The sequence below is a fragment of the Hyaena hyaena genome, unplaced genomic scaffold (genome assembly GCF_003009895.1).
Source record: "Hyaena hyaena isolate Hyena2069 unplaced genomic scaffold, ASM300989v1 scaffold_37, whole genome shotgun sequence".
Lineage (NCBI taxonomy): Eukaryota > Metazoa > Chordata > Mammalia > Carnivora > Hyaenidae > Hyaena > Hyaena hyaena.
In genome coordinates, this window is record NW_024080669.1 from 5130073 (window position 1) to 5144695 (window position 14623).

Sequence of the window (14623 nt, forward strand, 5' to 3'; positions counted from 1 at the left end):
TTCTCTAACCAGACCCCATCACCTCGAGCTACCAGACGCGGTCTTCCCTCAGTGCTAAGCTGCCCTCACCCAGCCATCCAAGCAGCCGGGCCGTGGGGGCTGATTCTCGCCTTGAGCTCAAAAAAACCCTAAGACTCACCAAATCTCAGGTTAATCTTTGCATCGCCGTGCTCCTCCAAACTGCAGTAATCCTCCATGATTGACAATGACTCCAGTTGATGCTTCCCCAGCTGAACGCGCAGGCGCTGACCCCAACTTCCCCCAGGCCCCTCTGATACATCTGGGTCCTCGCTGCCCTTGAGCTCTCCCTGCTAGGCCCTGAAACCATCCGCATCTGCTCCACGGGAATCCTCAGTCCCTCTCTAATGGATATTCAGAATATTGGACGAAAGCTGAGTAGGGCCATGAAGGACCTGTGTCCTGAATGTAGTTGTAGTAGCAAATTTACACCTGCGCCCTGGGGCAGTCAGAACACCCAGAGACATTGGATGCCCACGTTCCCTGAAGTAGAAAACCTTAGGGGGAGAGAGTGTCGGAGCCCCTGCAGTAATAAGTCTCATCCTGGGATATGAGGGGCGTCTTCCCCCTGCCTCAGCTCTATCCCTGACTGGTACATGGGAAGGATGGCCTCCCAAGCAAAAGGAAACTGCAAAGTACCTTTTTTTTTTTTTTTTTAATTAATAAATTTCAAAACCCGATACATTAGTGTTGTGATCTAGAGAAGAGACGATGACTTTTCATTTGCATAGGAAAGTGAAATACAGGTTACAGAGTCTCGAGTTTCATCTTCTGGAAAGATCATAGAATGTGGTGCAAGGTCAGACTGGCATGAAATCAATTGTAATCTGCCAGCAAGCCGTTCTAACCTCTTTAAGAGTTTCCTTTTATATATATTTTTCCCTTTATGGAGAGAGCAAAGCACATTTAAAGAAAGCCTCATCAAATTGGAATGTCTTTCTAATATTATTTTTTTAATTGGTTGCTACTGTACTGTGCCCTACAGCCTCCTGGTATTTAACCCTCTGTGCAACTTTGACTAATGAACAAATTCTGCCCACTCTAAGAGTCTGGCTAAATGTCTTTTATAGGGTTTTAAAAAATTACAGTGTATTACAAAAACCTCAGATCCCGTGACCTGATTGATTGGCTGTTGGTGATGCCATCTCTATAACTTTAATATCCCATAAGTGCACAGACCTAACTATTTTTCTTACTTTTATATAGCAGTTCCATTTTTTAATGACACTAAGCCATTCTGCGCGATGCATTTCTGGATAGTTATCGCACTTGGGCAGACAGTGTCATCTGCCCATGCCTTAGAACACCAACCGAGGCATAAAGGCTCACCAAGAAAATGAGCCGGGCCTTACCTCATCACTTAAAAATAAATCTTGGAGTCTGGGTCTTTCTCAGAAAAGAATGGGCAGGTTATAACATTTGCTTTATGAACATAATTAAAATATAAATGATGAGCTTTGGGCTAGTCAGTCAGTCATCTGAATTGTTCAGTATTTTGACACACTCACCTTGTAGTCTGGGTCTTCCTGGGAACATTGAGCATCCCTCAGTTCTAGAGGTACCAGTGGAATCCCAGGGTGTCTAGTCGGCCTGTTGAGCACACCTGAGTTCCTCCTTCAGGGCAAAAGAAGGGCATGGATCTTGGCTCATAGCCTCTCTATTTGGTTCATAGGCTGGGCATGAAGATAGTTCAGCTGCCCCACCGTCCGATAATATGCCTATAAATATTGCATGTATCAACAGAGAGAGGCATTCTTTCTGTATAATACAAACACGATTCATGTTTACCTTTCCAGCTAGCTATGAAGGTAACTGTGGCCGCTGTACCCATAAGTAGATGGTAGATGTTTCTCCAAGAAACCTGGGGAGTAAATTGGGAAAATCAGTTATCAAAACTGAAGATGCATTTTCTCTGGTTTTGTATGGTTGTTGTCTTTTTTTTTTTTTAAATATAAGTTCTAGGTATAGCAAATCCTTAGCTTGTTCTTCCTAATTTCTGTGAGTAATTGGCAATTGGAAAACAGCCATTAGTAACATAAAAAACCTTTAAGTAAGTCGGTTGTACTGAGGAGAGGTAAAACCGGATTAGGTTTCCAACACTCTTCTGTATTATTAACGGAAGTTGAGCACGTAAAGCCCTTAGTGCACTGTGCTGAAAAATATACCCTCTCTGTTTGCTTGTAAATTACACAAGGGCGGGGAGGGGGACAAAAAAAAAAAAAACCTTCCACATAGGCCAGCAGGCATCGTGCTTCTTAATTTATGGGTGGAAATCAGCAGTGCGTGGAAAATGTAGTCCTTGCGTAGATCAGAGATTACCTATAAGCAAATGTTACATTTCAGCCCGGATTTGGGGCTTTAAATTTGGCCTTGCCCAGAATGGTTCACGGGGAAGAATGACAACAGGTGTCCTAACCAGGAATCCCGTAAGTGCTGCTGTTTCTGAAGGCAAAATATAAAGGGAGCAGATCTCTGGCTGCCTGTGTTTTCACGTATAACCTGCCCCCGTTATACGTATATTTGTGTGTGTGTGTGTCTTTTGTTTTCAGTAAACTTCACCATCCCGCTGTGTGTTTATGTGTTATGCCACCAAAAATAATAGTCTCACATATGTCACCCAATTGTTGTATTTAGTGTAAGCTGCGGCCTGCAGCTGTGTTAGAAGGGTGCCTGGGAGCTCTAGCTTCTGCCCAGCAGCCGGTCCTCACTCAAGATCATCCTGTTTATCCTGAGTAGCTCTGCCTTTCTTGAATGACTGCTTTCCCAACTCGGTTACCAGTACCCGGAAACCTCCATGCCATTTTGCTCTCGAACATTCCCTTTGCCAACAAGTCCAAGGTTAGAGCCGTGTTAGCCTGTGAGGGGCAGCTGGAGCTTTCGGGGCTGCTAACTTCTGCCCTCTGGCAGGTGACTTAGCCTCCCAGGAAACATTACCAATTCACGGCGTGCAGGGCGCACTGGTGTACAAGAAGGCTCTGTTAAAAGGTTTGCAATGCCACATGGTTTCCAGAGACATAAGGGAGAGATCTGTGATGGGAACGAGACTATACAAGTGCATCTCGAAGGCAGCCACCCCAGAGAGGACTCCCTTGGGCAGATTCGTTAGCCACGTACCGGCTCCGATCGGTTGAGTCCTGCCATATTCCTGATTTCTCTCTCAGTCCATAGGATGAATGTTAATGAGCTAAGCACTGCTTGTAAAAGGCCAAGGGACTGTTGTTTAGGTGGTGTGATTGTCTGAGAAAGTAAAGTTATGGAAATTGTTTTGACCTTTCAGCCAAGTGATGTCTTGCCCTCTCACATTTATTACTCTTGGGTACATTTCCAAAAATATACATTTACAGAGCCACAGAATTAAATGAGAAAACTGATTTAGGGATTAATAGCTTGTTAGTTCAGCACAGAAAAAAAAAAAAAAACAGCCTCCTAATTCCATTCAGGTTTTACTTGTAAATGTATCTGTGTGTATATCTAAGTGAATCCCAACTTCTTTTGGTCCCCTCCCTGTGCCCCACACCTGCCATCATTCATGGCTCGTACCCATACCCCTACAAACTCCAAACACAGTTTTTAAGTAGCTAATCGATATAAGAATACATGTGTCAGGGCGCCTGGGTGACTCAGTTGGTTAAGTGTCCAACTTCAGCCCAGGTCATGATCCCATGGTTTGCGGGTTCGAGCCCCGCATCAGTCCCTGTGCTGACAGTTCAGAGCCTGGAGCCTGCTAAGGATTCTGTGTCTCCCTCTCTCTCTCTGCCTCCCCCCCCCTTGCCTGTACTCTCTCAGTCTCAAAAATAAATAAAACATTTAAAAATGTTTTTAATAAAATAATAATAATAAAAAGAATACCTGTGCCACTTACCAGAGTACCTGACTGCCTTAGGATGCTGTAATTCGTTGTAATTATGGATGGCCATTGGGAAATGTAGTTTTGAACCAGCAATCCCAACATCCGCAAGGCTGTCTCTCGTTAAGTTATCTGTATGACCTTGGACTAGCTACCTCATCCTCTCGGCACCAGGGTTCTCATCCCTAAAACTGGGTTATTCCCCCACCAATGACAGTTCCCATGATAGTAGGCTCTCAGCACCTGTCACTGTCCTTCCTTCTCCTATGTGTCCATTGAGACATCAAAGAGCTTCAGTGGGACGGCCAGAACCTCCCAGTTCTTTATTCTTAAGGGCATTTGAGTAGAATTCAGAAGTTTAGCCTTCCCCATTTGACATCGAGAGCATAGAAGAGGCAAACTTATTAATATGCATTGTCACCACATATTGTCACGTAGTAATATATGATATATGATAAAATATATCAATTCTGAGCACCACAAATATCTGTGGCTTCACCTCAGCATGAAGGCAAATGAGTTTCCTTTAGCTTGAGTGAGTTTGGAGATAAACTTCAATGTAACAAAATGTATTTCACAGGAAACGTTTGATGTGGCGCGCTTGGCTTATGAATCTCTTATCTACTCGCGGTTCACTCCTTAGAGTTATTAGTCAATTTAATTTGAGCAAATGCCAGGATTACTAACTAATTAGGAGGATGTTCATGAAGGCATAAGGCTGGGGAGAGAGCGAGAGCTGGTGGTGTGGGGTTTGTGGCAGCAAGTCTGATTTTTTTGCCTGATACCATTTGCTAAACATTATACTTTGTGTTGTTGTCACACAGATAAGCCTCAAGTGCATATTCAGATGACTTATCCTCTACAAGGCCTCACCCGGGAAGGGGACGCGCTCGAGTTAACATGTGAAGCCATCGGGAAGCCCCAGTAAGTTCTGAAGGCCAAGGTTGGCAAGAGGGTCATGAGCAGTAAATGTCACAACACAGAGATGTGCATTCGCAGCTCACCAGCCTGTCACCTGTCTCCTGCTGTAAAGGGTGGAAGGTTTTTTTTTTTTTATGAAAAAGGGAGTATTCAGTGAAAGGGGGAATAAATATCGGTGGTTGGTTCTTAATGGTCAGGATTGGGAGAAAAATGAAATGCCAGCTAAGATTGAAATCTCAGCTAATTCTGTTTTATTATCATCGGTGTGATTGTCAGAACTATCTTCTCTCACACACAAAAAGATAATCCTAATAAATTTTTAGTATGCCCACCATCTAATGATACACCTGCTACCTTCTGTGTTAACATCTAAGCTACTGGAAAGACAGTTTTCCGACTTAAATTAAGCCGCTGTGATTAGGACCGGCCGTTGGAAAACGAATTTGCCTTACCTTTAATTTTGCTTCTCTTTCCCTCAAATAAAAGTGACTCCTAGGAATACTTCTGTTGGTAAGGAATCATCCCAGAACTTTTCTTGAGGAACACGTACGCTCCATCGCGTGAAAGAAAGAATGTACTAATGCTCTTATTTGTCTGAAAAGTACAAGGGAATTTCTTCCCTGCCCAATGCATGCAAGTAACTAGAGGGACCACAGTAGCTCATCACAGCCATGGAGTGGGGCCGCTTTAGACCTCATTCCGTTTCATCTGGGGAGAGGAGAGACTCTCATCTTTCTAGGAGAGTGAAGATTGTTTTGAGCTGTTTCTTAAGGCAAAAATAAAAACAAAAACAATTCATAAATCATGAGCTGGAATGAGCCAATGTTGGGATTAGGAGCCCTCAGACTCTGAGTGGTCCCCAGCAGAACACAGCATTGAGCTCCCTCTGCTGTCCCGGGGCTAGGATTCTTTTCCCCCTCAGAGTCTCACTAACCGACATGATGATCACAGTCCTCGTGCCCTGAGCATCTTCACGAAGCTTCCCCCAGGACCTCTGGGAAGCACTGTCCCCATTATGGCTAAGGAGCGATCCACGACCAGAGAACAGGAGCCGGAGGGACGCTGGCTGCTGTCCGCTCTCTTCCCGCCTCACCCCTCCCTGTTTTATGTTTCCCCTCTCCGAGGACTAGAATCTGCTTCCATCTCTACTAACCCTTTGGGGTTTTAAAGACGACCTATCGGAAATAGGAGGTGGTCTTGGCTCTGTTTCCCTTTTCCTCTGCCGATACCTGCTTTGATACGCCTGAAGCTTTGGCAGAGTGGTCGTTTTCTCCTTTGAACACTGCGAAAGATTGAGATCTTTTCTTTTTGTAAACTGGATTATGCCCTAGTTAGTGGCTTACCTTACCTCCAAAACAATCCAGCGGAGAAAATCTTGTCACAGGCCTCTCGCCACAATATCCAGCCGCATTAACCACATTTACAATATATGGCTTTGCTAACCTATATTTTGTTTCTGTATTTTTTGAAGGAGGTACCGCGTTCAATTGAATGTGGCACGGGGATGCTAAATTACATGTTTCCTTCAGGACATTTATGCCAGAGAGGGTATTTGTCTGTTCCTCTTCTCAAATCGGAACGGGTGTCTGGTTGTGGGAGTGAGCACGCGCTACTCTGCTATCCCTTCTAGCGTATTACCTATTTATTTTCTCAAGAAATTGCATACAATAAAAATGGTAATTTAACTTGCCATTAAATGTTGTGAATATTCTCAGCACTTACCCCCACTGATTGTTTCAGCTGCCAAAGCAGCAGGGCATTCGATCTGATGGCCGGGCAGACCCATTTGCCATTGCCTGCAAGGGAGGGACATATGCAGTGCTAATTTTTAAATAATTTACTGGGTCGTGATGACAAACCCATGTGTAATTAAAGAAAAATTGTAACTTCACATCCCATTTGAAAATTGGAATGCTACTTGACAGGGCTAACTTGAGTGTTGGTGCATCATTAAGCGTGGGTCTTTTGTCCTGTCACCACTCACGGAGGTATTTCTGTGCTTGCGTCTCTGGTGCCCTTCCTTTAAAATGAAAGTTTCAGGGGTGCCTGGATGGCTCTGTCGGTAAAGCAGCTGACTTCAGCCCAGGCCATGATCTCTCAGTTTGTGGGTTTGGAGGGGGGTTGGAGCGCCTGTGTGGCTCAGTGGGTTAAGCATCCAACTTCGGCTCAGCTCATGATCTCACAGTTTGTGAGTTCAAGCCCCGCATCGGGCTCTGTGCTGACAGCTCAGAGCCTGGAGCCTGCTTCAGATTCTGTGTCTCCCCCTCTCTCTGCCCTTCCCCTATGCACTCTCTCTCTCTCTCTTTCTCTCTCCTTTTCAAAAATAAACATTGGGTTGTTTCGTTTTCTTTTTTAATTTAAAGAAAAGTGAAATGGAAGTTTCCAGCACAATCCTCCCCCTGGTCCCAATTTCACAGGAGGCTGAGAGCTGTCTTGAAGAACAGGGGTTTTAAGAGTCAGTGAGTTTGAAAGATTCTCTGTGCGTGTACGGTTTTGGCTCTGGAGCATCTTATGAAATTTGCTTTTCCCTGATGGACACAAACGTGGTACTTTATTTATTGTTTAATGAGAGAGAGAGAGTGGGAGTGGGGGAACGGGAGGTGCAGAGAAAGACAGAGGATTGCAAAGTAGGCTCCGCACAGAGAGCACAGAGCCTGATGCAGGGGCTCGAACTCATGAACCTTGAGATCATGACCTGAAGTCGGATGTTTAACCAATTGAACCCCCCATGCACCCCCAAACACAGTACAGCATGCCTCTGAAAAAGTGCCATAAGGATCCCATGTAGAGACGTGCCCTCCGTGACCCAGAAGCCTCCCCCTTGAGCCACAGGGCCTGCCGGTACACACACAGAGGGAGAGGGTGACAGCGTGTGGGACTTGGAGAGCCAGCAAGGCAAGGCATTTTGCCGAGGAACACGCAGAAAAGGTGACTGGGTTGAGGGAGGCAGGTTATGAGTAGAGGTTATGGGCAAAGGAAGTGATTGCATCTTTCTAGAATGAATAGAGGTGGTCTTTCCAATGCAGAAGTGAAAAGAAAGCAGTATTCAGATGTAAAAAAAAAAAAAAAAAGTCCATTTCTTTCTGCAAAACTCCAAATTCATTTAAAGATCACAACTGGCTTCTAAGCAAGGGTCTTGGTGTATTAGTAACCATCAGATTAATGCTTGTGTCACTGGCCAAGAATTTGATTTTTTCCCCCTAATTAATGAGATGATTAACAATGGGTGAACTCTGTCGTGTCTGAATTGGTGTGAAACCACACAGCAGGACATAAAAATAGGGCACATTGGTTTATTTGCTGATTTGTTAAAGACGAACTAGAAATAATGAGTCTCCTGCTTGCGGTCCTATTGAAAGTTTTTCAACACCTGATAATGTTAAGCAAAATGTATATTCCAAACAGATTTGGTGGGGGGACGTCACAGCTGTAATTCCGTGAACTGAAAACATGTCCAGCAGGCTGTCTCTAATTGTGCCGCCCTGCATGTGACTCATTCAGTGCGTGGGTGAGAAGCCAACGCAGACATCTTGGTGGGAGACATTAAAGCCACCTGTCTTCTCCCTCTTTTCTCTGCAGGCCTGTGATGGTGACCTGGGTTAGGGTTGATGACGAAATGCCTCAACACGCTGTCTTGTCCGGGCCCAACCTGTTCATCAATAACCTAAACAAAACAGATAACGGTACTTACCGCTGTGAAGCTTCCAACACAGTGGGGAAAGCTCACTCGGATTATATGCTGTATGTCTACGGTACGTGGAAACATAAAACACCCCCTCTCCTAGACGACTAGACTCATTTACATGTAGCCGCTGCCTGTGAGTCACTCCCAGAGCTTTCGGGCAAGTTGAAAACCGAAAGCCCGTGTGTTTTCTTCAAGAACCTAAAGGAGCCTGGTCTGAGGTGGACCCCGGTATCTCCACCTGGGAGGGCAGTGACTTTTCTTCCCTCCTTCTAATCGTGGGGATTTCCTGCTAGATCACAGTTCCTGGTCATGCTGAGTAGGAAAGCTGTGTCCTCAGGCACAGGCAATGGAGATGATGTTAGAAATAATGACTGAAGAATTCAGCCTTTCCAATTAATGCTATTTAGCTCAGAAAGTTTATTCCCAGTGGTATTTCCCTGTGATACCTCAGCTAGGCTTTCTCCTGCTTTGATGAACGTTTTCAGGATGATACTATTACATTCCGGAAGATGTCGCAAGCCAGTAAACACTTGGAAAAATGATATATCAGGTCCATGGTAGCTACATAAACCACCAATAGCTACTCCTTTAGACACGAATGTATTTTTTTGTCTGTTTTCTGAATATCTTTTTACAGGATTATTAAAGCATATTATCAATTGTGTTCTCTAGCCCAGCAAATATTTATTGAACATATGTGTGTTAAGCATTTTAAACTTTTTTCCCATTTATAGCTTTTTTTCCCCATTTTCTCATGTATAGCTTATTGTCCATTTTGTGTATGGTGAATATTCTCGATTTAAGTGAGGAATGCACTGCCTCCCTAGTTTTATGATGACAAATTGAGTCTCTTCTGGCCAATTGAAGCCTCTCAGTTGGTTTTATATCAGGAAGCATAGTCATGAACTGATATGACCCAGAATGAGTAACCGTAGGCATGAAATCTTCAGTATCGTATAAATATATGGATTTGTGTAGGCGTTTCCTTCTCCACATTAGCACTGTAAATAACCCAAGGGTAAGTGTATGTGTATCTACATCCGTATATGCACAGCGATACCCATAGAGTATTTATATCATTATGTCCTAGAACCTGGCCACTTTCCTTAGGAAGCAAATAGGAGTCACTGTCCTTTTTTTTTTTTTTTTTTAAAGAAAATAGAAGCATGCTTTATACCATATCTACATGAATATTAAAATATAATCCTTAACCTAGAGAGTTTGGTTTGGTTTGGTTTGGTTTGGTTTTCCCCTTTTAACATCATGCAGAATTACAGGATCACATCTACTCACCTTATTTGTAAACTTCTGAGATTTGTTTTCTTTGTACACTACCCATGTTGTCTGTGGTCCCTGCGTCTAATGGCGTTAATTCTGCCCAGTGGTTAAGGAGGACCGAGTAAAGGGGGATGGTCGTTCCCGGTATGTGCAAGGGGGTGCCACATGCCCTGTTTTCAGTTGATGTCACACAGAGCCACCTTGCTCCTCAGTCTGATCAGAGTCTGTTCATGCAAAAGGGGATGGAAGGCAAATCCCTATCTTTTGCTTCCACATCCTTCCTTCTCTCTTTATGTGAGGGTTTGCGCCTCCTGCGAGTCCCCTCCCTTGCTGCTCTCCAGACTTATAGTGGGCAAGAGCAGCGGCAAACTCTCACCTGTCTATTACATGCTTCCTGGATTCAGAAGACTCGATTATTTGGAAAAACAATCCTGATTTATTGTACCTGCTGTTCCCACATCTCAAGATATGGAACATTTTCTGGATTTGGTGGACCGCAGATACAGTTGAACAATTTTGGATCCCAGCTTCCGGCTGGCATTTGTCGAGCGCCCTCTTTGCCCCACGGTTTCACGTGCATGACCACCTCTAATCTCCGCAGTAACGCCAGGAGGTAACAGGATCGTCATCCTATTTTACAGATGGCAGATGAAGCTTAGAAAGATCACATAAGCTGCCCAAGTTCACAGGGTTGCTAACTATGTTTCAGAGCCACGATACGTCAACTGCCAAGTCTACAGGGACATTTGTGTCTTTCTTTGTAGTTCCTCTTATTCTCATTGCTTCCCAGCAGAATGCTCCCCTCCAACATAAGACTATTTCATTTAGAATTTTCTTGCTGGGCCAGAGTGTGTTGCTGAAAGCCAGGAAACATGGCGGCCTACCTGTTTAGATGAGTGTGCACGCACACGCGCACACACACACACACACACACACCCCTCCCCAGCCCAGCGCGGTATACCTACCCTCGGCAAGGGATTTGTTAGAGCTACGTTCTGCTCCCTGCCATCGACCATCTATGCTAGTAGTGCTGCTTGGAGTGGCAGGCTAGACTACCAACCCGAGGTGTTGCTAGTCTATTAATAAAATGTTCTAGCAATTTGGGAAGATCGCGAGTAGCTTTTCTTTTCAAAAGTGATTTCTTGTACTACCATGGTAATTTTCAAAGTGCCTTATGAACTAAGCATTAATGTGCCTTTAACATGTTTAATTCTCTGGAAGTCACTTCTATACTTGGAGAATCTAGCTGGTTAGTGCCTGGGCCCCAGTCGGTTTGGTTCTTTTAGCCTCCATGTGTCAAATGCAGCTCATTAGCTCCAACTCGGTATTTTCTTAAATAGTGGCCTCTCGTTGCTCTTAGTGCTAGCAACGATCTGAGCGATGAGGTTCTCGCTGTTAACAGGTCACTTGAGCCAGAGGTAGAGGACAACAGTTACCCCAGTAGTGATGAAAATAATTGAAAGTGTGTGATTTTCACAAAATGAAAGGGTCCTGTGACCTTTTTTCTGAAGTCTCTGCCCTTGTTAGCCTGGCCCACCCCTTGTTCCTAATCATATTTTCAAATCATATTTCAAAAACGGACCTCCGGGTCCCCTTTGATTATATTGTGGGTATCACACATTTGGTGCCAATACTTGGAGAGGTAGGCACAGAAATAGCATTAGAGCGTATCAGGGGGAGTCTCTCAGGTACAAATGTTCCTTTTCGGGTGATACATAGTGTAATTGAGCCAGACCGGAAGAAGCACATCAGCTGCCCCCACACTGGGCAGCAGACACTCTCTGGGCACAGTTGAAGTGGGGAGGAGAAGGCGCAGGATGTCTTCAGAGCTCGGCTCAGGGGCCAGTGCACCTCGCTCATCTGTGTCTCTCCCGGGGCCTACAACAAGGGGTAGGTGCATCCCAGTGATCTGCCAGGTCACAGAATGCTTCCTTACCTGGGGCCTCCATAAGAAGGTGTCCAAGGAACGTGACAACATTCTGCCTGTTCGTCTGCAAAGGTAGCTTGAAACCGCTAATTTAATTAGTCTGCTTCTTGGAGGAGGATGAGATTTTATGTATGTAGATATGTATGTACTTATTATTTATTTAATGAATTCCCTTTTGGACTCATGGGTGAGGCTGCCTTATACTGCCCGTGTCCCCACCTGAAACGAGCCAAGCCTCCCATAAAACAGAGCAATTTGCTACTGAGTCTTCCCTGTCACATTCATACATTGCGTATGCGTGAGAGAAGTTTGCGAGGAAAATTAAAACCCCGGTTATTGATCAGTAGTAGGAATCGTTTAAAGCAGACCTTACAACCAGGCACCAAGATGGTGTTTTCAGAAACTTTCAGGAAGTTGTACCAAAGCCAATAAAGGTGTAGTATATAATTAAAGTTTTGATGTATTAATTAGACAATCTGAGAGCTCACTTGGAGATAAAAGGACACCAGATGTGTCAGGGAGAAAAAGTTGACGTGCTTTAGATAAAATTTAAAATCAAAAACCTTCAAATCGTCTTATGCGCTATTATAGCAGAATGATTGCTTAGTTCAAAGTCTTGCTGACAATTTAACACATTCAGTTTGATCATTTGGGCTTAGGATTTTCTTTTTTCTCTTTCATATTTGCCCTTCCCCTGTCCCCAAATAATTTTTGAGCTGATAGAAGAGTATACAGTGTAGCAAACATCTGACGAAGATTCCCTATGGGATTCCTGGCTTTTGAGGGTCAAGCCTCGTGTATATTTCGTTCCCTTGTTTACAAGATGGAAGACAGTCTTTTGGTTTTATCGCCACCTTCCACTTAGGTCAGGCTTTTAACGGGAGCAAAGGCAACTAACGTATTAATATTTATAAGTTGTAAAATTCATTGACTTTTAAAAAATAAAATCTCAGTAAAATCTCACATGCCTGGAACTTGATATTTAGTGGTGACATTCTCTCTTCTTTGTATTTATTACAAGTATAGAAGTAGTTTTACTTCCTGCTGGGATGTATTGATGGGGAATAATGAAGTTAACCATCATGGAGAGCAGGGGAGCAGGAACACACTCATCCTTGACCGATGGGAGCCCTTTAGAGCAGCGCCTTCCCCTCCTCCTTTCTCCCATCTGCGAACGTATAAAACGAAATGACAATCACCATACCCGCTCGGGTGCTGGGCTGACTTAACCTCACCTTTGAAATCAGCCCGAGGTGTGGGTGTCCTGTTTTGATTTCTCCTCCCTTCTCTCCTTCACATCTCCTCATCCCTAGTTCGCTTCATTAATGCAAATCTCTTTTCTTCTTTTCTCAGTTTTTCCAGTTAAGGTTCTGGGTTAGATTACAAGACACGAATCTTTCGGGGAGGGCAGGGAAGGGAGGGTTTTGGTTGCAGAGGGCGAAGTCACCAAACAAACATCTCAGTGTCTTCATGCCTTCGTTTTGTCATTACTGGTCATTGTTGTGTTCAGCATTGTGGGTTTGATTTTCCTTTTTTTTTTTTTTATCCAGATCCCCCCACAACTATCCCTCCCACCACCACCACCACCACCACCACCACCACCACCACCACCACCACCACCATCCTTACCATCATCACAGGTACGGTACCTTCATTACCACTGAAAATTGTCCTGAATGTATATTGTCTTTCTGGTGTGTATGCAAAGAAGTCTAACCGTTCCCTTGAAATCCTTGGCATTTAACTGTTCCTTTATTTTGGAACTTCAGAGGCATTAGGTACTTTGTTCTCACGTTGAAACCTAAGGACCTCAGAAAATCTTTAACATCCAGGCCTTTAACAGGAGGTGAGATATTTTGCAGCTTGCACATAAGAGAATTCTCTTTTCCAGCATCCCTATTCAAAGCAAAACGCTAGGAAAAATGGCAGCCTGGCTATCAGAGAACATGTCGATAGCTTAGGCAGAGCCATGGTTGATGAAATGGTAAGTATTCTGGCTTTGGCTCTTCTTCTTGTCTTAATTCCATCTTTAGTTCCTACGAAGGAAAACACACACCCTTTAACGTGCCCGCACGGGCCGTGTTTCCAAATGCATCGCCCTCCTTCTTGCCCCGCAGAGCCCCTGCTGACAGTGTTACTACCTGCTTGTGTTGCCTGAGTCAAAAGGTCAGAGGGGGTGACTGTCTTCTCCGTGTTGGGCACGCATGTACCCCTCGCTGCCCTCCGTTAAATATCAGAGGGGTGGAGGAGGCAGCCACCGCTGTTGTAACTCTGTGGCTTTACCTTGTCTGGACTGTCTGGAACTCTTCAAAATGAGTTTCACTGTCTCCTCTTCCTGCCCATCACCACGGGCGGGGGTATGCAACGCATCCCTTCCGAGTACCCAGTGGCTCTCCTCCCACTTGAGGGCACTCGTCTAGGAGCCTTGGAGCTTCCGCAACCCACTAAGCTGGGAAAGGTCATGGTTGCGTCGTGTCTACGAGACATGTAGGATTTCCTTAGGTAAGGCCTCTGCCAACCACTGTTTCCAGGGACTTACTCCAGAACATGTAAAAGTAGTTATTGAAAAAAAAATCTCTTTAAAAGATAGGTTTCCAGCTTCATTCCATTATCTGAGGAGACTGCAAGGTCTCTGAGGTGCGTGCCCCAGGGTCCAGTCCTATCACAGGACTTTTTCTAAGACACAGACTGTTTAATTCATCATTCTTCGTGTGCAGGGCCTCTTTACCACCCTAGATCGGTCAGCCTTTACACTGACTCTCTGGAGATATGTTCGGTTTGCACAGGCGTCAGTGAGGCAGGCATGACGAAATCCAGAGGATCCATTGGAAGAGGAGGTTTATGAAGTAGGACTGTAGATGTAAGTTTTTTTCACTTTTTAACCATCACAGTGGGACAAAGAGAACCTTAAAAAAAAAAACCGACTAGGGAGGGTTTTTCTGAAGGT

The 14623-nt window shown here is 44.5% G+C and overlaps 1 protein-coding gene across 5 annotated transcripts in view; it reads left to right on the forward strand.

Annotated features, from left to right (window-relative positions):
- Window positions 1-14623, forward strand: part of CADM1 (cell adhesion molecule 1) — a 331788-nt gene that overhangs the window by 283153 nt on the left and 34012 nt on the right. For 3 of the 5 annotated variants that reach the window (XM_039229288.1, XM_039229289.1, XM_039229290.1), the window contains exons 6-7: window positions 4690-4789; window positions 8366-8538. In XM_039229288.1, coding sequence (XP_039085219.1) covers window positions 4690-4789; window positions 8366-8538 — 273 coding nt within the window. Of the gene's footprint in view, window positions 1-4689; window positions 4790-8365; window positions 8539-13226; window positions 13317-14623 lie in introns of all 5 variants that reach the window. The other 2 variants (XM_039229286.1, XM_039229287.1) reach the window with 1 other exon arrangement.